Below are 25,548 nucleotides of genomic sequence, written 5' to 3'. Positions count from 1 at the left end.
CAGAGGGCAGATTTTACCAGTTTGCCACGTAAAAAAGCGTGAGGTGTGCACAATAAACATTGAAAACGTGTTTGGAAGAGAGAAAAAAAGCTTGCAGTTGCTTTGATAGCAGAAAGTAATAAAAGGACTCGTTTAGGTTAAAGCGTTTTCTTGGTGAATTGAAATGAGTTCATTAACTGGGGTCTCTGATGTTTGTAAATTATAAGGTAATATTTAATTAAAACAGAAATAATGAGACATTCAATGCCTCTTCACAAATGTGGACAGTTTTTAAATATTTCTTGTTGTTTAGTACTCTCAAAGACATTATTGGTGAAGCAGAAAGTGTGTGAAAAACACTTTGGTGTGATGTCACTTCATAGACTTCAATGTATTCTGCAGCGCTGACGCGAGTCATGTGATGACCCCTTTACACATATAAATATCACTCACTTCATAGACTTCAATTTATTCTGCAGCGCTGACGCGAGTCAAGTGATGACCCTTTACTCGTATAAATATCACTCACTTCATAGACTTCAATGTATTCTGCAGCGCTGACACGAGTCATGTGTTGACCCTTTACACGTATAAATATCACTCACTTCATAGACTTCAATGTATTCTGCAGCGCTGACACGAGTCATGTGATGACCCTTTACTCGTATAAATATCACTCACTTCATAGACTTCAATGTATTCTGCAGCGCTGACGCGAGTCATGTGTTGACCCTTTACACGTATAAATATCACTCACTTCATAGACTTCAATGTATTCTGCAGCTGACGCGAGTCATGTGATGACCCTTTACTCGTATAAATATCACTCACTTCATAGACTTCAATGTATTCTGCAGGCTGACGCTGAGTCATGTGATGACCCTTTACTCGTATAAATATCACTCACTTCATAGACTTCAATTTATTCTGCAGCGCTGACGCGAGTCATGTGATGACCCTTTACTCGTATAAATATCACTCACTTCATAGACTTCAATGTATTCTGCAGCGCTGACGCGAGTCATGTGTTGACCCTTTACATGTATAAATATCACTCACTTCATAGACTTCAATGTATTCTGCAGCGCTGACGCGAGTCATGTGATGACCCTTTACTCGTATAAATATCACTCACTTCATAGACTTCAATGTATTCTGCAGCGCTGACGCGAGTCATGTGATGACCCTTCACACGTATAAATATCACTCACTTCATAGACTTCAATGTGTTCTTCAGCGCTGACGCGAGTCACGTGATGACCCTTTACACGTATAAATATCACTCACTTCATAGACTTCAATGTATTCCGCAGCGCTGACACGAGTCACGTGATGACCCTTCACACGTATAAATATCACTCACTTCATAGACTTCAATGTATTCTGCAGCGCTGACGCGAGTCACGTGATGACCCTTCACACGTATAAATATCACTCACTTCATAGACTTCAATGTATTCTGCAGCGCTGACGCGAGTCACGTGATGACCCTTTACACGTATAAATATCACTCGCTTCATAGACTTCAATGTGTTCTTCAGCGCTGACGCGAGTCACGTGATGACCCTTTACACGTATAAATATCACTCGCTTCATAGACTTCAATGTGTTCTTCAGCGCTGACGCGAGTCACGTGATGACCCTTTACACGTATAAATATCACTCGCTTCATAGACTTCAATGTATTCTGCAGCGCTGACGCGAGTCACGTGATGACCCTTTACACGTATAAATATCACTCGCTTCATAGACTTCAATGTATTCTGCAGCGCTGACGCGAGTCATGTGATGACCCTTTAAACGTATAAATATCACTCACTTCATAGACTTCAGTGTATTCTGCAGCGCTGACGCGAGTCATGTGATGACCCTTTAAACGTATAAATATCACTCACTTCATAGACTTCAATGTATTCTGCAGCCCTGACGCGAGTCATGTGATGACCCTTTAAACGTATAAATATCACTCACTTCATAGACTTCAATGTATTCTGCAGCGCTGACACGAGTCATGTGATGACCCTTTACTCGTATAAATATCACTCACTTCATAGACTTCAATGTATTCTGCAGCCCTGACGCGAATCATGTGATGACCCTTTACCCGTATAAATATCACTCACTTCATAGACTTCAATGTATTCTGCAGCGCTGACGTGAGTCATGTGATGACCCTTTACACGTATAAATATCACTCACTTCATAGACTTCAATGTATTCTGCAGCGCTGACGCGAGTCATGTGATGACCCTTTAAACGTATAAATATCACTCACTTCATAGACTTCAATGTATTCTGCAGCGATAAAATAACTTTCTCTTTATAGCAATAATAAATGTATTTTCTTATAATAAATTATAATAAATGTATATTTCTCCAGTACCGACAGCAGAACCGATAACGTTCAAGCTTACCAAAGCCAGTCCTTCACTAGCCTATATTGCGTTGGTATCTTTTTTATTACTTATTTCTCTGCATTGAGTGACAACCCTCTCAAATATAAGACACACAAACAGAACAAATAAAAGTCTCAGATTCACTGTCTGTAATTGCAAAATTCTTGCTTATTGTGACATGATAGCAACCCTTCTGCTGTGATAATGCAACTTCAACTACCCTATCAATATCCAAAGTAGCCGAACGTCATGTCGTGTTTTTTCTCAAAGTTGGCAGTAACATATCAAAAGTTTTTAATTAAATATAAATAAGTTATACAAATGTAATCCTTACCATTTTCTCCAAGGAGCTTAGCTCCTTCCTTAGGCACTGGATAAGGTCTGCTCACTCTGCTGGAAAATGACTCTAGGGGCAGCATGCGTCGTGTTCAACACGTGTTCCACAACAACACTAGGCTGCCCACAGATGCGCCTGCCTAATAATCGGCTTGATATACTTGGATATTGGCCGATGCCGATTATGTTAAAAAATGCTAAAAATCGGCCGGCCGATTAATCGGTCGACCTCTGTCACTCACTTCATAGACTTCAAAGTATTCTGCAGCGCTGACGCGAGTCATGTGATGACCCTTTACGTGTATAAATACCATGGAGTGTATGATAATATTTTGGATTCTGGATATTTTGGAAGAGTTTGGATCCCTGACATTTTGTTTTCTTTTTTTTTTCAAAATGTATTTATTTTGTGGAAATTGATAATTTTCCATGGCACACCTGACAATCTTTCATTTCAGTGGTTGGGAAACACTGCAGTAAAATCATGTTAACACACATATTGTTTATGTCTTGTGTCTATACTATAATTTTTATTATAGTATAGACACAATACTATAGTATTTTATTGTTTACAGATTAAACCCCATTGACTTCCATTGGAAGTGTCTCACTGGATCACACATTTGTGCTTTTAAAGAAAAGGAGGAACGAGTCAAAATAAATGTTTGTGGTAATCAACATTATGTCACAAATGCTGTCGATTGAGCTCAACTTGTATTGAACCCGGAATATTCCTTTAAGTCTCTGCGCAGGCGTGTCACTAGACCCCTTTTATTGAACAATATAAATATAAATCTGCTGTGCCCCAGTAAATGCTCAAGTTTGATTTTTAACAATTTACTTTATTTCTCAGTGCATTCATTTAGATTGATAATCCCAGGAAAAAAAGAAATGGATCTATCTAAATGCAACACAGTAACCCACTCAATAAACGCTTGTAAAAGCAATGCAGTTCAATTAAAAACACAAATATCATCCTGGCTCATCCTAGCACACTCTTGAGAGTTACTATGCACCCACAGGGACCAGGTGCTCGTTTCAGGTTAACTGGGAAAAAAGAAAGCTCTCTCCGGTTCAGAGCATCTCTTTTCCTGGCTTGGTGTTAGACTCAGTCTCAATATCAGCATGCCTTACAACTGAGCACGCATGGTCAGTGCTCAGGTGGCTCGCTCGCTTCAAGCCAGACACAGCGGCTCCTTTCAAACAGTTCCAGAGGCTCCTGGGGCATATGGCATACTCGGCCGTGGTCGCGCCGCTCAGGTTGATGCATATGAGACCGCTTCAGCACTGGCTTCAGACTCGAGTCCCGAGATGGGCATGATGCTGCGGCACATACTGTGTGTTAATCACCCCTTCCTGCCATCAGACTTTCAACCCTTGGACAGACCTCTGTTTTCTGCGGACAGGAGTCCCCCTACAGCAGGTGTCCATACGTGTCATGGTCACCACAGATGCCTCTCAACTGTGTTGGGGTGCCGTGTGCTACGGGTATGCAACCGCTGGCTCCTGGACAGGGTAGAGTTGTTGGCTGTACTCCTTGCCCTGCGGGGGTCTCTCCCGCTGATTTAGGGCAAGCACGTCTTGATCCGTTCAGACAGCACTGCCATGGTAGCGTACATAAATCGCCAAGTCGCCGTATGCTCCCGTCACATGTCACAACTTGCCCGCCATCTCCTCCTTTGGAGTCAGCTGCGACTCTGGTCGCTGCTCGCCACTCATTTCCCAGGCGACCGCAACATGGCGGCGGAAACGCTGTCGCGATAGATCTCCCTCAGCTGAGAGTGGAGGCTCCACCCCCAGGTGTTCCAGCTGATTTGGGGCCGCTTCGGCAGGTCACAGATAGATCTCTTTGCCTCCCAAGACAACTCCCACTGCCTGCTCTGGTACTCCCTAACTCACCTCATCCTAATACCATGACCGGTCTATGTGCCCAAGGTTCCTATGACCCCATTCAGGGTTTAGGTCGTGAACCTGCAAGCGAAGCTGCTCCGGGAGGAGGCAGACCCAGCCTCTTCGTTGCTGTGTCCAGTACATGCTTTGCGTATCCATGTGGACTGCATGCTGGGCTTTAGATGCTCTGAGCAGCTCTTTGTCTGGTTTGTTGGACAGCAGAAAGGGAACGCCGTCTCCAAACAGAGGTTAGCTCATTGGGTTGTTGATGCTATCCCCTAGCCTATCACACCCAAGCCGTAACACCCCCCTTTGGGTTCGAGCACACTCTATGAGAAGTGTGGCATCCTCATGGGCACTGACACCTCCCTAGCAGACAGCGGGCTGGGCAACACCCAACACCTTTGCTAGATTCTACAACCTCAGGGTTGAGTCGGTCTCGTCTCGTGTTTTGTCAGGTCCGAGCCGGTAGAACTCGGTAATACGGAACCGCCGACCAGGTGTTCCGCTTACACCTTGCGCCCTTCACCAAGTTGATCCAGTGCACCTTCTTTCCCAGGTTAGTCACTAAGCTCTCACTTCCTGGATGGGTAGTGCATGGCGTTTTCAAGTGGGACCCCTTGTGTCACTACAATCGACACAACGTTGAGTGAGTGACAAAAGGGGAATGTAATGGTTACTGTTGTAACCTCCGTTCCCCGATGGAAGGAACGAGACATTGTGTTCCCCTTGCCACGTCACTATCCCTACCATTGTAATGCTCCGTAACCTTATTCTCGGCTCCTCAGTGAAAACCTGTCTGACATTTGCTCGCCCGCTCCCCTTTATACCTGTATGTCTGGGGGCGGGGCATGCAAATTCTGTCTGCCAACTTGACATTGGCCTTTTCTCAAGTTCAGAGGTACGCGATGCTCTCAGAAGAGACCCCTTGTGTCACTACTATCGACAAAACGTCTCGTTCCTTCCATCGGAGAATAGAGGTTACAACAGTAACCATGACGACTTTTTTAACAAGTGAAAATTTAAATATAGATATCTAGTGAGGTTTCAACAACAGTACATGAAAATATATTAATGGAGGTATGTAAAACTGCAGACACAGTAGGTTTGGTTGTGTAATCTCATTTTAAAGGCATTGAAGAATCAGCTTGATCTCAAGAAAATAACGTGACTGTGGCGACATTTTGCAACCCATCATTACGTGGTTCATTACACATACAGTATCACAGCAGTTCTGAGGTGAAATGTCCACTGTGTGGCACTAAAAGTTAAATGTTCTTCCAAACAGATGAGATTAAGATTAATGCTCAAATAAACCATCCTCCCTACCCTAAACCTTAAACCTAAACCTAACCAATAGTGTCATTAAAGCAAATGAGAGATGAAAAACACAACTGCATCATTTTGTGCTGCTTCTATGACACTTTGAGTTCACGTGTGGACTGGCGTGTTCTTCAGGACTCATACCCCGCTCCTTTACATCACAATTGCAACGATCCATCAGTCGAGCTAACACACAATTTAATCACACTCGAACAAGCTTGTATATGTAGTTGATTATGCAATGCAAATGTTAAAATGAGTCATGCGCTTTAGTAAAAGTGTTCAGATATCATAAGATAACATTCTGTGTGGAACAGGGTGATAAGTAAGTGTTTATGAACTGATAATCTGCCGTTTCACTCGTGATTTGTGTGAAAGTTAATAAAATTAATTGTTGTACCTACAACAGAAATGAACAAAATCAATTTGCAAAAATGCAGGTATAGTAACATGATTATATGCGACCAGCCTGTGAAGAATGTTTTATTTTCTCAGACTGGCATGAAGCCACACAATTTGCTGAGGAGGTTTGATGTTGGTTGCCGATGTCAACATCAAACAGATTTTCTGTGACCTTCTGGATCTGACACATGGAGCCTCCCAGGTTTGTCTACAAATACAGGGTCCAAAGATAAAGATTCTTTAGAAGGCCAGTCCATGAATACAAAGAAAGCACTGCTTCCTTGTGATTTTGGCATGTGTGCATGAAATCCAGAGTAATGTTTGACCATGGGCCTTGGAGAAGTAGCAATGGCTTGGCAGGAGTTTGATGATTTTAATCACAGACAGGCAATTCTTGTACATATTCTGCCACATCCTTGTCTTAAGATAATTATCCTTGTCCTTACTAAATTAGGAAGCATCTATCCAGTGGATTATCTGCTCACAAATCCTGCAATTCTTATTGGACTCACTGCCCTCAGCAGCCTGTTACCAAATGATAATTTCATATTTTAAAAGAACAGATTCTTGCAAAATGTCTGTTTAAACACACTTTTTAATAAGGTCACTTTAAGTTGCACTGACCCACAAGAGTCAGTTGTTCAGGAATCAGACTACACACTACAGAAGCGGTGTTGCACTGCCTCTAAATGGTAGCGCAGGATACACTGTCAGAGTATTTCTTTCCACATCAGAGGAAGAATTCACGTTCAAAAACCACTAAAGAAACCGAAAGTCATGCAAAATCATTTGGTTCAAATAAAAAAAAGTCAAATAAAAAGGAACAGGTTCTGAATAAAAACTGAATATCCTTTCCCAACCCTAGAGGACACACACATGTTTTTGACAAGCGTTAACCTTAGTACAGGCATGATCCCTCCTGTAGACTTCATGGATGAAGTGAGACTGTTAATTCCCCCTTTCAGGCTCAAATCTGATTCTGTGCTCTAACAGGAATCTACTGCAACATTCAAGACAGATTTACATCCCTACAGGCAAAGTATTATTTATTCCTACTCTATACATGGTTTCAGTTCTGCCTCATTTCAGCCTCTTTCTGTTGCGAAAATTTGATATTGCAGAGAATCTGAGCAACTCACCACCAGTATCCTTCGTGCTGACCGAATGATCAAATCTTTCATACAACACAGAAAGTGTTTCAACAACTTGAACCTATTCTTCCATGGCCTCTGTCAGCTTTTGAACTGATTTTAACACTAGGTCAGGAGTTGATACTACTGGATCCAGAGATGGCAAAGTCTTCTGTGACATAGAAAAGTCTAAGATGTGAGGAGGATCTGGTAACATGCAGATTTATTATGGCAGTGCAGTAATATGCCAAAGTAACTACAGGAATATTGGAGCCGTAGTCGAAACAGTGCCAAGTTCCACAAACCATGCCAACAGAAATAGTCTGGGAAAACAATTGGGAATGCAAGAGTTCAAATCCCATAGACAGTTGAGGGGTCAATAACACATGAAAGAGTTAACCGACCAGACAGGAGCAAATTCATAGTGTCCTTGCCAACCCAAATATTTCAGCACTGTCCCCAACGATGGACAAATGATCAATTATAAGAACTACAGATGCTGCGTAACATAGTGTTTTCTTCCTAAATTCAGTTCCCATTCCTCATAAATATACTTAACACCAATACGTCTCACGAGAGACCGCTTCAACTACGCCCTCTCGTGAATGTGCACCCAGCGACGATTTATAGTTAAAAAGTACTTAAATATTGATCTTTTTCACATCAAAAACAATCGTGTCGCTTTAGAAGACACCTTAGAACCGCTGGAGTCGTATGGATGACGTTTATGCTGACTGTCGGTGATTTTTGGAGCTTCAATTGAGAAATTTTCATTCACTTGAATTTTAAGGACCTAATGAGCTGAGATATTTTACTAAAAAATCTTCATTTGTGTTCTGGTGAAGAAATAAAGGCATACACATCTGGGATATCAAGAGAATTTTCATTTATAGGTGAACTATCACTTTAAGAAGGAAATAGACTTTGAAATGCATTCAGTGTATTTGGGAAATGGTGAGACTGTATCCTCACAGGATTCGTAAAAGTGGTTATTTATTGGACTTAATGCTGACGCGGAAGCGGCAGCGGAAGTGGTGGCCCTCGTGTCAAGCCCTCCTCGTGTGAAGACCTACTTGGGTAAAGACCAGCGAGTCTACCTGTGCGAGTCCACCGAGCAAGGACACTGACAAGGTGCCACTCACCAAAGCACTTAAGTATTTTTCTATTCTATATCTTTTATTATTTTACTTATACATACATACTAACATGTCTAGTTTACTAATAACACATGCCTTCAAGCACATCCCTGTTATCTGTTGTAGACCGTTCACAAGATACAGATGCAAGACAAAACGCAACCAACACAACCTACGGCCGCTTTGCACTCCAACACCTGCTCCACTCTCGGTCTCAGTGGGACTCTGGAACTGCCAGTCTGCTGTGACAAAGCTGCCTTCATTCCAGCTTTTGCCACGCAGTCCACCCTCAGCATCCTGGCACTGACAGAGACATGGATACGTCCTGAGGATACAGCAACACCTGCTGCTCTCTCTAACAACTTCTCCTTCTCCCACACCCCTCGACATACTGGTAGGGGTGGGGGAGCAGGTTTGCTCATTCATAATAACTGGACTTTTTCACCACAGGCTTCACTATGTAACAATACATCTTTTGAATTCCATGCTATTACTACAATGCAACCCACAAAATTACATGTTGTTGTCATCTATCGCCCTCCAGGTCAGCTGACAAGCTTTTTGAGGAATTGGATGTCCTGCTGTCCTCCTTGCCAGAGGATGGCAGGCCACTTGTGGTTCTTGGTGATTTCAAAATACACCAAGACAAACCCCAGGCCATTGAACTGAATACTCTTCTGGCATCATTCGACTTGGAAAGACTACACACCACAGCAACTCACAGGTCGGGCAACCAGCTGGACCTCATTTTTACACGTAACTGTACCACCTCTAATATTCTTGTTACACCTTTACATGTCTCTGATCACTACTTTGTTCAATTCAACATTATTCTCCCATCCATTGTAAAACCGACCCCACCTTTGGTTTCCTTTCGCCGTAACCTCCGTTCCCTCTCACCCTCTCGCCTTTCCACTGATGTCTCTGCCTCTCTTCCCACAATAAATGTATTTTCCATGCTTGATGTAAACACTGCCACAGACACACTTAGCTCTACTTTAACAACCTGTCTAGACAACATCTGTCCTCTCTCCTCTAGACCAGCACGGACTACATCACCCAGCCCCTGGCTGTCTGACGTCCTTCGTGAACATCGGACTGATCTCAGGGCAGCTGAGAGGAGATGGCGGAAATCTAAAGATCCAGCTGATCTAGGTAAATATAAGCTTCTGCTTGCAACTTTTTCAAATAACGTTAAAACTGCAAAAACTTCATATTACCAGACCAAGATCAACAGCACCACAGACACTCGTAGCTTGTTTAGAACATTTAACACACTTCTCTGCCCTCCCCCTCCACCACCTGACACATCACTGACAGCAGATATATTAGCCACATTTTTTACTGATAAGGTTACAGCCATCAGCAATACATTCACAGCACCACACCCTGTCAAACACCTGGCTCCTGTATGCAACCCTTCTTTCCCTATGTTCTCTCCTTTAACTAACACTGAGGTCTCTAAACTCCTCCTCTCCAACCACCCCACAACCTGTTCCCTTGACCCCATTCCATCACACCTTCTCCAGGCCATCTCTCCGTCCAACCTACCGGCACTTACACACATAATTAACACATCCCTTCTTGCAGGCACTTTTCCCACTACATTTAAGCAGGCTCGAGTAACCCCACTGCTGAAAAAACCTGCACTTAACCCCACACAGATAGAACACTACAGACCAGTCTCTCTCATCCCATTCATGGCAAAAACACTTGAAAGGGCAGTTTTCAATCAGATCTCTGCCTATCTCTCACAGAACAAGCTGCTGGATGACAATCAGTCAGGCTTCAAAAGTGGACACTCCACTGAGACTGCCCTGCTGTCTGTCATCGAGTCGCTGAGACAGGCAAAAGCTGAATCCAGATCATCCGTTCTGATTCTGCTGGACCTTTCTGCTGCCTTTGACACAGTCAACCATCAGATCCTACTCTCCACCCTCTCTAAACTGGGCATCACTGGAACTGTGCTTGACTGGTTCAACTCTTATCTCTCAGAAAGGTCCTTTGAGGTAGCATGGAGAGGGGAAGTATCCAAGCCACACCAGTTACTTACTGGGGTACCTCAGGGATCAGTGCTTGGGCCACTTCTCTTCTCCATATACACAACATCACTGGGACCCATCATTCAGTCACATGGTTTCTCTTACCACTGCTATGCTGATGACACGCAACTCTACTTGTCTTTCCAGCCCAACGACACCACAGTGTCCGCTCGAATCGCTTCCTTTCTGGCAGACATCTCAGCCTGGATGAAGGAACACCACCTTCAACTCAACCCTGCCAAGACCGAACTCCTTGTCTGTTGAACACAACCCGGCTGTTGAACACAACATCACCGTGCAGCTGGGTCCAACTACAGTTTCGCCTTCCAAAACGGTCAGAAATCTAGGGGTAACCATTGATGATGAGCTAAATTTCACAGACCACATTTCAAAAACTGCAAGATCTTGTAGATTTACACTCTACAATATCAGGAAGATAAGACCCTTCCTCTCTGTACATGCCACACAACTGCTCGTTCAGTCCCTTGTCATAACTAGACTGGACTACTGTAACGCTCTCATTGCAGGCCTTCCTGCATGTGCTATTAGACCTCTCCAAATGATCCAGAATGCAGCAGCACGTCTGGTCTTTAATGAACCTAAGAGAGCACATGTTACACCACTCTTTGTCTCTCTCCACTGGCTGCCGGTTCATGCACGTATTCAATTCAAGGCCCTGATGCTGGCATATAAAACAGTCACTGGGTCTGCTCCAGCATACCTAAAAACATTTATGCAGAGCTACGTTCCCACCAGAAGCCTGCGGTCGGCTAAGGAACGTCGCCTTGTCGTACCAAAACAAAGAGGCACCAAAACACTTTCCCGGACTTTCAGTTTCATCATACCACGGTGGTGGAATGACCTTCCCAACTCAATCCGGGAAGCTAACTCACTCTCTATCTTCATAAAACGGCTAAAAACACATCTTTTTCAAAAGCACTTAACCGGTCACCAAAAAAAAAAAATGGCACTTTTTGTACCACTGTCTCCCTAAGATGATTCGCTGATGTTCCTCCTCTTTTGTAAGTCGCTTTGGATAAAAACGTCTGCCAAATGAATAAATGTAAATGTAAATAATGTGAAAGAATAAGTGAACTAACAGCAAAAATGCAAACTCCTCAAATATTAGTGGTCGACCGATAGTGGATTTTGCCGATATATCTAAGATAGTGCGGCAAGTCCGATAACCTATTAATCGGCCAATCGTTTTTATAATTGATTTATTCAATGTCAAAATAATTTCTTATTTTTTCCTTACTATGGTAGGTGTAATGGACCAGACGAGGAGTGAGGATCTCAATGCAGTTTTTAATGGAAGAACAAAAGGTGAACAGGATAACTCAAAATAACAAAACAACACAGGGAACAAATAAAACATCCACGAGGGGAAAACCAAAATATAAACAAGAGAAACATCCACGGAGGGCACGGCAGGACCACAGTCAAGGACAACAATTACATTTAACAACCGACAAGAAATGAACAAACAACAGGGCTTAAATATGCAGGGATGATGAGTAAATTAAACACAGGTGAGGACAATGAAACTGGCAGTGATGAGGGCAGGGAATTATGGGAAGTGTAGCCCGGGACAGATGACAAGTGAGAAACACAGGGCAGACAACAGGGCATCGTGACAGTAGGCATATACATAGTTGTAATAGAATATCAGCCAACATTTAAACCACATAGTCATTTTTTTGGAACCCAGTCAACTTAATATATATATTTGTTTATTATTTGTTAAATTACAAATGTAATTTGTGATTATTGCAATTTGTAGAATATTGAAAATATATCATTAAATACATTTCGGTTGTAATATAATTGGGCTTTTATTTTGACGGACCTCTCTAGGAAGACTCCAGAAGAGTGTCTGTTGGTACGCTAGTTCGTATTAGTTTAATTCGCTTCTCATTCAACATCCAGTGAAATGTGCATCCGGTGCCATTCTCAATGCATGTTATAAGCAAACAGAACTACTGAGCATCTACATCTCAGATTAAGTTTGTGTGGTGCGCATTTCTTTATTAAACACAGCCTTTGGTTTTACACAGAGCTATCGAAGAGTCTTTGAACAAAATGCACAAGTTATTTGGACCACTTTAATGGTCCTTTAAAGGTTCTTTTATGTTATTCTTTGAGCTTGATAGTAATGACTAAAACCAACATGTAGCATCAGGCTTGTCGGATCAATACCCGATCTGGGTAAAAACTTCAATATTGAAGATCGGTGTATCCCTAATAGAGAGCAACAGTGTCCAGTGTCCATTAGTGATGGGTCGTTCATTTTGCCGCACATGTGCATTGCGCAACCTCCATTCATTTGTTACGTGAAAACCACATAGGCGCTGTACAGGAAACAGAAACGATTAGTTCACCTTTCAACTCTTTTGGTCCGAGTCCTTCGTTCTTTTGTCACGTGACAGCCGTATACGCTATGCACATAGCATATTTCGCCAAAAGAAAGAATGACTCGGACAAGATGAATCAAGATGTGAATTAATCATTTCTCTTTCTCATTTTCCTTATTGGGACTATAATCAAAGTTTGCATAAGTAGACATGTTGGGGGGGTTTGGCTATTGAAAATGTAAAATTGTAATTTAATTCTGCTCAAATGAACGAAATGTCTAGCACCTACCAGCAGGTGCTAACAGGGACCTGCTAACCAGCCAATTCTTGACACCCTGGTCACAGCTGAGGATAGTCACTAGTGAAGGATGCAACGGTCCGGCTCTAGAAGTAAAAATCCCATTAATTTTTTCCATAGACAAATTGATTTCTAACGCTAACTCGTAAACCTTGAAAGACAGACCTATACCTTGAGCTCTGAGTTGTTAATCGAGAGTATATGCTTCTGTTGAAGACATCAGTCAGCATTATTTCAACTTCATTTAAAAAAAAGAAAATCTTTAATAGCAGATTTACAGGTGAAGATCTACACTACCCATGATCCTGAAGAGAAAGATCCACCAATCTGAGAATGACATTAAACAAAGCACCCCAAAAGAGCTCTGCAGCTCCACCCACTGCCATAAAACAGTATGAATTATGGGATCCAGTCACATCCCTTCACTCTGACTACTTATTTATTTGTATGTATTTATCTAACACGCCCTCTATGCTAGAGGCAGAGCCGGAGGCTGATGGGGGATCAGATTCTATTTCCCTGGGGGAGGTCACTGAGGTAGTCAAACAACTCCGCAGTGGCAAAGCCCCAGAGATTGATGAGATCCGACCAGAAATGCTGAAAGCTTTGGATGTGGAGGGGGTGTCATGGATGACACGCCTCTTCAACATTGCGTGGAAATCTGGGTCAGTGCATAAGGAGTGGCAGAACACCCCGTTCTCTTCAAAAAGGGGGATCAGAGAGTGTGTGCCAACTACAGGGGTATCACACTTCTCAGCCTCCCTGGTAAAGTTTACTCCAAGGTGCTGGAGAGGAGGGTTCGGCCGATTGTCGAACCTCGGATTGAAGAGGAACAATGCGGTTTTCGTCCTGGCCGTGGAACGACGGACCAGATCTTTACTCCCGCAAGGATCCTGGAGGGGGCCTGGGAGTATGCCCATCCGGTCTACATGTGTTTTGTGGATCTGGAGAAGGCGTATGGGAGAGACTGTGGGAGGTGCTGCGGGAGTACAGGGTGGGGGGGGTTCCTTCTTAGGGCGATCCAATCCCTGTACGTCCAAAGCGAGAGCTGTGTCCGGATCCTCGGCACGAAGTCGAGTTCATTCCATGTGGGGGTTGGTCTCCGCCAAGGCTGCGCTTTGTCACCAATCCTGTTTGTGATATTCATGGACAGGATATCGAGGCGTAGTCGGGGTAGGGAAGGTGTGCGGTTCAGTGGGCTGGGGATCTCATCGCTGCTTTTTGCAGATGATGTTGTCTTCATGTCATCATCGGTCTGTGACCTTCAGCTCTCACTGGATCGCTTGGCAGTCGAGTGTGAAGCAGCTGGGATGAGGATTAGCACCTCTAAATCTGAGGCCATGGTTCTCAGCAGGAAACCGATGGAGTGCGTACTCCAGGTAGGGAATGAGGTTTTGCCCCAAGTGAAGGAGTTCAAGTACCTCGGGGTCTTGTTCACGAGTGAGGGGACAATGGAGCGGGAGGTTGGCCGGAGAATCGGGGCAGCGGGGGCGGTATTGCACTCGCTCTACCGCACCGTTGTCACGAAAAGAGAGCTGAGCCGAAAGGCAAAGCTCTCGATCTACTGGTCAATTTTTGTTCCTACCCTCACCTATGGTCATGAAGGTTGGGTCATGACCGAAAGAACTAGGTCGCGAGTACAAGCGGCCGAAATGGGCTTCCTCAGAAGGGTGGCGGGCTTCTCCCTTAGAGATAGGGTGAGGAGCTCAGTCATCCATGAGGAGCTTGGAGTAGAGCCGCTGCTCCTTTGCGTCGTAAGGAGTCAGTTGAGGTGGTTTGGGCATCTGGTAAGGATGCCCCCTGGCCGCCTCCCTAGGGAGGTGTTTCAGGCACGTCCAGCTGGGAGGAGGCTTCGGGGAAGACCCAGGATTAGGTGGAGAGATTACATCTCCACACTGGCCTGGGAACGCCTCGGGTCTGACTGGTCCCCCAGTCAGAGCTGGTTAATGTGGCTCGGGATAGGGAAGTTTGGGGCCCCCTGCTGGAGCAGCTGCCCCCGCAACCCGACTTCGGATAAGCGGTTCAAGATTGATGGATGGTATTTATCTAAATAGTTTGCAATTATACTCAAATATTTTCATAGGTTTATTTATTTCCATTGTTTTTTTTCCCTTCTTCAATTATGTCATGCAATGCTTCATTCCGTCATTAAAGACGTTAAATACACAGTCTTGTATCTTTGCTGAAAGTCAATTTTGTCTACTTTTTGCAGTACACCGGTCTATAACAAATAAAATAAACAAACTCCAATTTTGTTTTCATGTCTTTTAAAATCAAATGTAATCAATTAATTTGGAAAATGTCAAAAGCTGCATCCTCAAAGGTCACAAAATGACATTATGCGAGACAAAAACACCTAAACTAGCACACGATAAACGAGAAAATGTTAGGGGCCATTCGTGTGTTCTTGTGTATACGTCAGACGGACGTCTTTCACCGTCGCGTCGCGTCTGGAGGGCACTGCGCCTTTATTCCTTTGCGCTCCGTCCAGCAGTGAACGCAAGAACGCGTCACGTGTGAACGGGCGCTTTTAGTTTCATAACTCTTCTCCATGCATGCCGCTCCTGAGCCGCTTTGACGCGCGTCTTTAGTTACGCAAGGACACAGTTATCCACAGGACTAAAAGCTGCTGAAATAACCTTTCAGATGTAAAACTAATAACATACCTCAAATCTCCCGGCAGGAAAAGTCATGACCTCATGCACGAAGAGCACAAACGCCGCCACCGCGAGCAGGAGAAGCCGCGCGAGGTGCTCTTCCTTCCGCACACTGCTGTCAACTTCACGCATCATCTTCGCGACGTCGCCGTCGAAATATCTGCCCTTTAAATAGTAGTGACAAAGCTCACCATTGATTTCCTCTGTGTTAGTGTCCTGCCACTGCTTGACAGATGCACAGAGAGTCTGTCTCGCAGCGTCAATGAAGAGCACTGCACTTCTGAACACTCAAGCGGCACACATTGTACAACACACTAACCGTTTCATTGTCATTTTTCTAGCATTAATCATCCTTTTAAACATCTGCTTTTGATTTGCCTTCTGAATGCATTCTTGAAAATAAAAGTAAATATTCCTCTGTTTTAACACACACATTTGACTCTTTGCGACATCAGATCAAGAACAGTTGTTTGCAATGTTCATGAGCATTATCATTTTTATTGCACTTCAACTATACAAACTCATTTTCTACTAACTGAATACAACAATAGTAATTTAATAAAAAATTTCTGCAGAACACAAATGAAGAGTTTCGGAAGAATATTTCAGCTCTGTAGATCAGATCATCACAATGCAAGTGAATGGTGACCAGAACTTTGAAGGTGAAAAAAGGACATAAAGGAAACATAAAAGTAGACGCCAGTGGTTAAATCAGTGTTTAGACACAATACGAGAAATAGATTCATATTTATGAATCTTCTCCCTGCTCCCTGCACAAGAAGGAGAAAGTGGAAGTGAAAGTTGAGATTGATGGTAAAATACTGAAATACATTTAAATATTAAAACTTAAATATTGTTCTGTTTCTCACCATTCTGGATGTCTGGTCACCATTCACTGTATTGTATGGATCGACAGAGCTGAAATATTCTTCTTAAAATCTTCATTTGTGTTCTGTAGAAGAAAGAAAGTCATGATGGCATCATAAATGATGACAGAATTTTTATTTTTGGGTGAACTGTCCCTTTAATATATCAATTCAAATGAGTGTGTTAACACTGTGAGTTGATAAAAACATGATTAAAATGTAATGTGAAATAACATGTTTCAACTATAAAATGAAAGAATGGTTTGACTGTTCATTTCAAAAACAAACAAACATGTTTTTAATGTAATTTTTGTGCCATGCCAACAAATGCTTTTCAGTTTTTTTTAACCCTAAGAGTCTAGGTTTACCCAACTATATGTTCATGTAGACTTCTTATTATAAGAGCTTTTAAACTTATGATCAAATATTTAAAATTTTCTCAAATGTAGCCCCTAAAATCCCATACAGTTCTCTAGCACACACACATACGCACGCGCGCACACACACACACACACACACACACATGTTGTGTTTCCATGTTTTATGGGGACTTTCCATAGACATAATGGTTTTTATACTGTACAAACTTTATATTCTATCCCCTAAACCTAACCCTACCCCTAAACCTAACCCTCACAGAAAACTTTCTGCATTTTTACCTTTTCAAAAAACATAATTTAGTATGATTTATAAGCTGTTTTCCTCATGGGGACCGACAAAATGTCCCCACAAGGTCAAAAATTTCGGGTTTTACTATCCTTATGGGGACATTTGGTCCCCACAAAGTGATAAATACACGCTCACACACACGCACGCACACACACACACGCGCACGCACACACACACACGCACGCACACACACAGACACACACGCACGCACACATACACACGCACGCCACACACACACACACACACACACACACACACACACACACTCACACACACAAAGTGTTTTGAACAGCTTATATGTTATTAAATAAGTTGAATCTCATGATTTTAAAATGGGGCTAAAGTCACCTAATGTAAAAGACCTTCTGAATATAGTTCACTCCTAAAACATTACATGGCTTTAACACTGAAAACTGTAACACTGTAACACTGTAATGGCACACTAATTGTTTGATATTACTGCATTGGAATGGATTGGTTGCGATGAATGTGCAAAGTGGGCCCATTTTGACTGCTGCACAAGGCAATAGATACATTTGAGAAATGTACTACAAAAACTGTAACTCTCTGCTGTTGTATTTTCTGCCAGAATTAGAAATATATGTTTTATTACATGGCTCTCTGAAATACTGGATTCTGATTGGTCAACGCCGTTATCTGGCAGTCTGATATTTCTCTTTAACAACCGCACTTCCACCTATCAGATCACTCATCCATGTTCTACGAGCCATCTTTCCTGCTTCTCAGATCACTGTGTGATCTCTACAAGTATGCTAATAAAATTATTTCAACTCAAATCTGACAAATCCAACTCAGATCTAGTCGGTTTTGGGTGAGAACAGACCAAAATATAACTCATTTTCACTATAAATCTCTACGGCAGTCTCCTTGCTGATCATGATCTCGAGTTTGATTACACTTCCTTTAGTGCCATCTATCTTGAAATCATGACTGTGTCCAGTGTGGGTGTAATGCATTACTAAGCAATTCATTACTGTAATTAAATGATAAAAGTCAAGTAAGGGATTACTTAATTTTTCAGTAATTTAAATACAGTTACTTCTGATGTAATTGCGTTAAATACTGTATAGAACAATTCTATATAAAACAATAGTGAATTTAAAATCGAAATGTAACATCTAATGGTAAAATATATGTTTAGTAAATTTAACGCCGCCTTGGCCAGTTCATGAATAATTTATTTGATTTTATATTATTTATTTTAAAGAATTAAAAGAACAGTTTCATGTCTATCCTTGTATTTTTCATCTGGTCGAGGTTGATAAGGATCTTAGAAAGTAATTAGTAATAAGCAATGCAATTACTTTTCAGACAGTAATTACAACACTGATCTTATTACACTGTAGAAGATGTAATTAGTAGTTAGTAATGAATTACTTTTTAGAGTAACTTACCCAACACTGATTGTGTCTAGAGACTGCAATGGCCAGATGTATAGTGAAAAAGGAGTTATATTTTGGTCTGTTCTCACTCAAAACTGATTGAATTGCTTCAGAAGACTCGGATTAAACCATATGAGTTACTTTTACGATGCCTTTATGTGCTTTTTAGAGCTTCAAAGTTCTAGCCACCATTCAATTGCATTGTATGGATCTACAGAGATTAAATATTCTTCTAAAAATCTTCATTTGAGTTCAGCAGAAGAAAGTAAGTCACACACATCTGAGATGGCATGAGGGTGAATAAATTATGAGAGAATATTAATTTTGGGGTGAATCCTTTAAAACTTGTTTTACCTCTAAGGTCAACGGTACGATTGATAAGTCAGTTAAAGAGTTAAAAAGATCCCATTTACATTATAAATCATTAACTTCTGAAAGTAATCTTCTGAATTATCCGAGAGGAAACGTCTTGTAGTCGTATTGCAGATGAGAAAGCGCCCCAGAAATACGTGTCCAGATGTAAACACACACATCAGAGATCTGTTTGATGTACATGAAGTATAATTATATGATGAGATGTGTGCACGGGGTGAATACATGAGTGGTTTGTGAGGCGGAATGAATATGTGCTGCTGCTGGTTTCTGTCCGTGCAGGAGATGCTGTTGCGCTGTGACGTGAATGCGAAGCGCTGGACGGAAATGACGGAAGATAATGTCGGGGAACAATCCTCTGAGGTGTCGCTGGGGCTCCTTCTGAAGATCACGATGTGTCACTGCCGGTATATATGAACCTCACACACACTTTCACAATCTCTGCATTACATTCACGCGTCCAGCGCGTCCAGCTGAATTATCTGCACACAGATACATTCATAATGCTCTGTACACGTGTCTTAAATCAACAGCTTGGGGTTAAAGGCGAGTGGTATTCTTCTAGATTCTTTACAGCTGTTCTGGTATCAGATCGACACTTTATACCATGTTTTTGATGATTTATATGGGATGTATAGTATGAGGCAACACACCTGTGTTAGGGAGACATTCATCTGTCATGGTTTTTTTTTTCATCCAAAAAAAAATGTTGGGACAGTTGTGCGTTTACATTGTGGCATTATTTTCATGTCAATAATTACATATTATATTCAATAATGATACTCATTACAGCAATGCAGTATTTTTCCACTCTTATTACTGTAAAAAATACTGTTGTTTAATGATGTTTTAAATGAATATACTGTTACAGTCTTCATAAGCCTGAAATACTGCAGACATTCTCTAAATGAAATATAGAAATATAATTGTATTTCGGAGTTTAATGACCCAGACATTTTTCGTGAGATTTACCTTGAAATAACATTGCACTTTTTATTAGTGGCATGTCCTTGTGTTTTAGTGCGCATACTAGCATATAAATGAATATTATGTGGAACTGTACATTTAAAAATATTTGATTTAAAATGATAAAAAAGAATAATCATTTTAAAATGAAACGGACACTATCACATATTATAAATGTAATGTGTGAAGTTCTGTGTACATGTTTGAATATATGAATACTGTGAACACACCCCAGGTCCGGTTTAATCATTTTTTCAGTCTTTAGTTGTGTAAAATTTACATGTCATGTCTATAGTCTAGCCAATAGCAATTCAATGTTGAGCAGTGTAAAAACTGCTTTAGTTATTTAGTTATTGGTTGATAATCATATATTAATCATAGTTTAATTTTTGAATCATGTGAATATTTAAAGACAAACTTCTCTGATGCATTTCACTCATGTGCACATGTGCTTTAACAGGTGTGTCGTCCTGATCTTTCTGAATTGTGGGTAGATTGGGGTGACGATGGCATCTGACCTGATGCAGACGAGCGGAGAGACCTTCGTGCTTTCAGGTTCAAATGTGCTGAATGGAGGGAAGTCGGCCGGAGCTGCAGCCGTGTGGAGAAATCATACCAGCTGGCTGTCCCGAGTGGCCAGGATGGCTTCGGAAGTGCAGGACAAATGTGCGGCGTATGTGTTTGCCTTGAGGCCATGGAGTTTTAGTGCCTCGCTCACACCTGTGGCTCTGGGCAGCGCTCTGGCGTACAAACTGGAGGGCTCCGTGGACCTCCTTGTCCTGCTGGTCTGTGCTGTGGCCGTTCTGGTGGTCCATGGGGCGGGAAACCTGGTGAACACCTACTACGATTTCTCGAAGGGAATCGACCATAAGAAGAGTGATGACAGGACTTTAGTTGATCAGATCTTGAAGCCACAAGACGTGGTGATGTTCGGGGCGGTGTTGTACTCGGCCGGATGTCTGTGTGCCACTCTGTTGTACTTCCTCTCCACACTGAAATTGGAGCATTTAGCTCTGATTTATTTTGGAGGACTGTCCAGTTCATTTTTGTATACTGGAGGTGAATATAGCAATCCGTTTAGTGAGTATGTGGATATTAGGGCTGGGTGAGCTATCAAAAATCCATGAACAGGGTGTCCACGGGTTATTAAAAAGCATGATACAGTCTTAAATTACATTTCATGAGATATTCATGTTTTTTTAAATCATAAAGTTGAATGAAATTGTTCATTTGGCGATCTCTGATGCACAACGTGATTTCAAGTGTTTGCGTAGGATCATGCTTAAATTTGATGTCACTCTTTCGATTTAGACAAGAAGGACTGTGACAACATGGGGTAATGTAAGATCTCTTAGAAATTTACTTGACATGACATCTAAAAACAGTGCTCCTGCATGAAGACATTGAATAAACAGAAGCAAAGACGTTCCTCTAGCGTGTTTATGTAGAAAAACACATTTTAAATTGGATGTTTGCAAAAGCGTTCGGTGTGAACAGCCCCTCACAGTAGGTGGAGGTTTCTACCCTACATACAGCAGTATTTCATGAGAATCACTGTGGTGTATCGCTGTTATTATTAAGTTTGAGTCTGTCGTAGTATAAATATACTGTGTAAAACTATGTTAACGCAAAACTGTCTATTGAAGCGCTTGTTGGTTAAATGTATTCTATATACTTGTGGACTAATGAAGTAACGTCAATTTAAAAAATCAGTTGACTTAAACATTTTCTAAATTCAAATTAAGTTCAAATTTTAAAGGTAAAAATCCAAATTGAGTTTCTCTGCCCAATTGACAAGTCCTTGTGAACAGGTGTACATGCATGCTTCAAGTGTCTCACAGCGGTTCACATGCATTGAGAAAGTGCTGCAGGTTTTCACATTAGCATAATTCCAAACATCTGTAACTGCTACAACTCATACAAATCTAAAACCATAACTACATAAATATCTTACTATTTTACACCAAAAATTATTATTATTATTCCGTATAATTTTGTATTATTATACAAATTCTACTGGCCTCCATTGCTTTGTATTACCTTATGGTTGTATGGGAGCATCTAAATGAAAATGATTAAATATTATTCTTGTTCATGTTGTGAAAACTCGATTTTTAGTTCATGCATTAAAGGTGCTGTTAGTGATTTTATCATTCTGAAGTTTTCATGTGAGTGTGCAGTTGAATTAGCCATGCCCCCTCATTCCAAAACCCCACCCTCGAATGATCATTTGGAGACCAAACCAGGCAAAAGAGCAGCATTGTTGGTTTCTGTGGCTGCCAAATTCATCAGTGGCACAATAGCGCCCTTAACTGACAAACATTATGAATCACAGCCTCAATGATCCGCTTCAAATACAACACTATGAGAACAAGCACAATGATTGACAGTTGAAAAGCGTCAATGTCTGAAGTCTGTGGACACATGTTTGTCTATAGCTGTCACAGTCCGGTCACTTATTTAATATACTTTTGCATTAAAAGTTGCTTTGGTTGAAATGGTTCCACTGATTTAAAACAAAAACAAATCTTTTTCAGAGCAAATACATAGTTTTAAGAAATATACTGTGTATATATATATATATATATATATATATATATATCATCAAAACCTGGAAAATATTGAGATTTGATAGATATATTTTGCAGGTCTTAAACCTCTCTGAAAAGGTCTTGAAAGTGGAATTAAAAGTGTTCAATTTGAAATGCTGATACCTGCAGACACCTGATGAAACATTTTTACTGAAAATGTAAAATTAAACAAAATCATAATACCTTAAAGAATACCCGGGTTCAATGCAAGTTAAGCTCAGTCAACAGCATTTGTGTCATAATGTTGATTACCAAAAAATTATTTTGATTAAAGGCACAATTTTGTTCCTCCTGTTCTTAAAAACAAAGCACAAATGTGTGTTCCAGTGAGACACATACAATGGAAGACAATGGGGTCAATTTTTGGAGGGTTTAAATGCAGAAATGTGAAGTTTATAATTTTATAGACGTACTTCCGTTAATTCTTCTGTTAAAACTCGTGTATAATTTGCAGTTGTTTAAATCATTGATTTTCAGGGCTCCAGATTAAAAAAATGAATTGGGTGCCATTGGCTCCTAAACTGAAACATTACGGAGCCAAATCATATATTTGCTTTGTTTAGATAGAAAAGACAGCCGATAATAACCCATTAATCAGAGGTTTAATAAGTTGAGAATATTCATTCATAAATGTTCACACCCCTTTCATTTATTTAGTACTGCCCCTCAGAATCTACATTACAGATAATTACATCAATTATAGTATCATATAGTCATGTTGCCTTCTTGAGCATCAGTGACGAATTTGTGTAAATAGTTGTGTACAAAGCTGGATCTCTTTAACCCGGTTTAAAAGAGTCATAAGAAAATAAGGCCTACAATTATGACCATTAAGATTAGAAATGTCATTCTGATCACAAATAGCGCAGATGCGGTAAAGCCGTTCGACTCCCCAGTTGTTAATATGAGCTCAACCAAAACACTTCTGTGAGACGCTCGCTGAACTCAGTCTGTTCTTAAAGAGACAGTTCTGCACTTGTTCTACAAATCAATATACTTGCAAATTATGCATGTAAACAGTAAACATGTTCATTATATGTATACATGATGCAATATCATATATGCAATTTCAAGACATCATATTTATTGATGGAATACATGGATTTGTTTATTTTAAAAAAGCAAACGTGATAAATAATGAAAAACTACGGGTAATGATAAAAGAAAATTAGTCAAATAAATATTTTCATTATGTATATATTTAAAAGGTCCCTCGTATAATTAACTGCAGTAGCTGAGAGACAGTTACTTTCATATGTGAGCAAAATGGACAATGTATCTGAAATATTGAATTGAATCATGAGCTTGTGAATCAGATTTGAATAGAATCAGGAAATCTGGATCCGCACCCAGCCCGAGGTTTCATGGCAATATGGATTCTGGTTTTATTGCTGTGAATTCTCACATGTTTCTCTTGCGTGTTAATTCTAGGTATAGGACTGAAGTATGTTGCCCTGGGCGACGTGGTCATCCTCATCACCTTCGGTCCTCTGGCCGTCATGTTTGCTCACTCCGTGCAGGTGGGCTACTTGTCCGTTTTGCCGCTGGTCTATGCCATACCGCTGGCGCTCAATACTGAAGCCATCCTGCACAGCAACAACACCCGAGACTTGGACTCGGACAAGCAGGCGGGCATCGTCACCCTGGCTATACTGGTGGGGCCCACGCTGTCTTACGTCATCTTCAATCTGCTGCTTTTTGTACCGTATCTGCTTTTCTGTATCTTAGCCACACACTATACAATTAGCATGGCTCTTCCGCTGTTAACGCTGCCCATGGCCTTCCCTCTGGAGAGGCAGTTCCGCCGGCAGTGTTACGCCAAGATCCCTCAGTCCACCGCAAAGCTCAATTTGCTCATGGGACTCTTTTACGTTTTTGGGATTATATTGGCGCCACAGGGGAGCTTGCCGTTATTGTGAGAACTTTTTCAGTTCTTTTAAAACATTTGTCCTGTTTGTTTCAATCTGTTTGTTTAGATTGTTCAAAACATTTTTTGTATTTTAGAAATCTTGATCTAAAGTTTTGAGACTTGAATTTATTGTTGTTTTATTTATGTTTCAGAGTGAGCAAGATCATCAGTATTGTGAAAGACAAACACAATGATATCTGTGCTTTCACAACTAATTTACTAGTGATAAACAGTTTCAGAGATATTCAGGACATTTCTCATTATTTCCTGTTTTATGTTTTTAAACATGAACATGTTTTTTAATGATTGGTTTGTAATTTTACAAAATCACCAAGAAGAGCGTATTTCATGTCAAGTACCAAACCTTGAGTTCTGTGTAAGTCTATGTGGACATTAATACATTTCTTTGGAAAACACATTCATTCCTCTACATTAATGCCTCTAATGCACACTAGAATGAGGTTTTCCTCCACAGAAAGCAGAGAATTTCAAAAATGCTTTCCATATTCAGAGTTTAAAAATGATTGCTTTAGGAAACTGAAAACAGAGGTGTCAGACTTTAACGGATTAGTACGGATGCGGCCTCAGTGTACAATAAAGGGTCCAGAGTGTATGGAGTATAATTGGTGTCTGCTTAGTATCGTCATGATGAAGCGTTATCAGTACAGAAGTATTTAGTTTAAGTGCCGTTGACTAAGTGCTGCATTTTGCCAAAACCTTTCACAAAATTAATGTGTAAATCAGAGATAACTCCTCAATCTTTCTGCATAATTTCCCATTTTGAAACCAAAATTGGTCACCATTGTGATTCATGCAGATCCGATGAGTT

The 25,548-nt window shown here is 41.1% G+C and overlaps 2 protein-coding genes across 3 annotated transcripts in view; one reads left to right on the top strand and one right to left on the bottom strand.

The window, feature by feature from the left end:
• LOC127630625 (matrix metalloproteinase-23-like) overlaps positions 1 to 16,196 on the bottom strand; it is a 60,566-nt gene extending 44,370 nt beyond the window's left edge. The window contains exon 1 of one of the 2 annotated variants that reach the window (XM_052108249.1): positions 15,953 to 16,196. In XM_052108249.1, the coding sequence (XP_051964209.1) occupies positions 15,953 to 16,078 (126 nt within the window). In that variant the 5' untranslated portion in view covers positions 16,079 to 16,196. The remainder of the gene's footprint in view (positions 1 to 15,952) is intronic. The other variant, XM_052108250.1, reaches the window with a different exon arrangement.
• Positions 16,197 to 19,539: 3,343 nt separating this feature from the next.
• Positions 19,540 to 25,288, top strand: LOC127630952 (ubiA prenyltransferase domain-containing protein 1-like). The gene is made up of 3 exons (XM_052108854.1): positions 19,540 to 19,660; positions 20,680 to 21,278; positions 24,242 to 25,288. Exons 2-3 carry the CDS (start codon positions 20,726 to 20,728, stop codon positions 24,727 to 24,729), a joined length of 1,041 nt encoding a protein of 346 aa, XP_051964814.1. The 5' UTR covers positions 19,540 to 19,660; positions 20,680 to 20,725; the 3' UTR covers positions 24,730 to 25,288.
• The last annotated feature ends 260 nt before the right edge of the window (positions 25,289 to 25,548 follow it).

This window comes from Xyrauchen texanus, chromosome 37 (genome assembly GCF_025860055.1).
Source record: "Xyrauchen texanus isolate HMW12.3.18 chromosome 37, RBS_HiC_50CHRs, whole genome shotgun sequence".
NCBI lineage: Eukaryota > Metazoa > Chordata > Actinopteri > Cypriniformes > Catostomidae > Xyrauchen > Xyrauchen texanus.
This window is presented reverse-complemented; position numbering and strand designations above follow the sequence as displayed.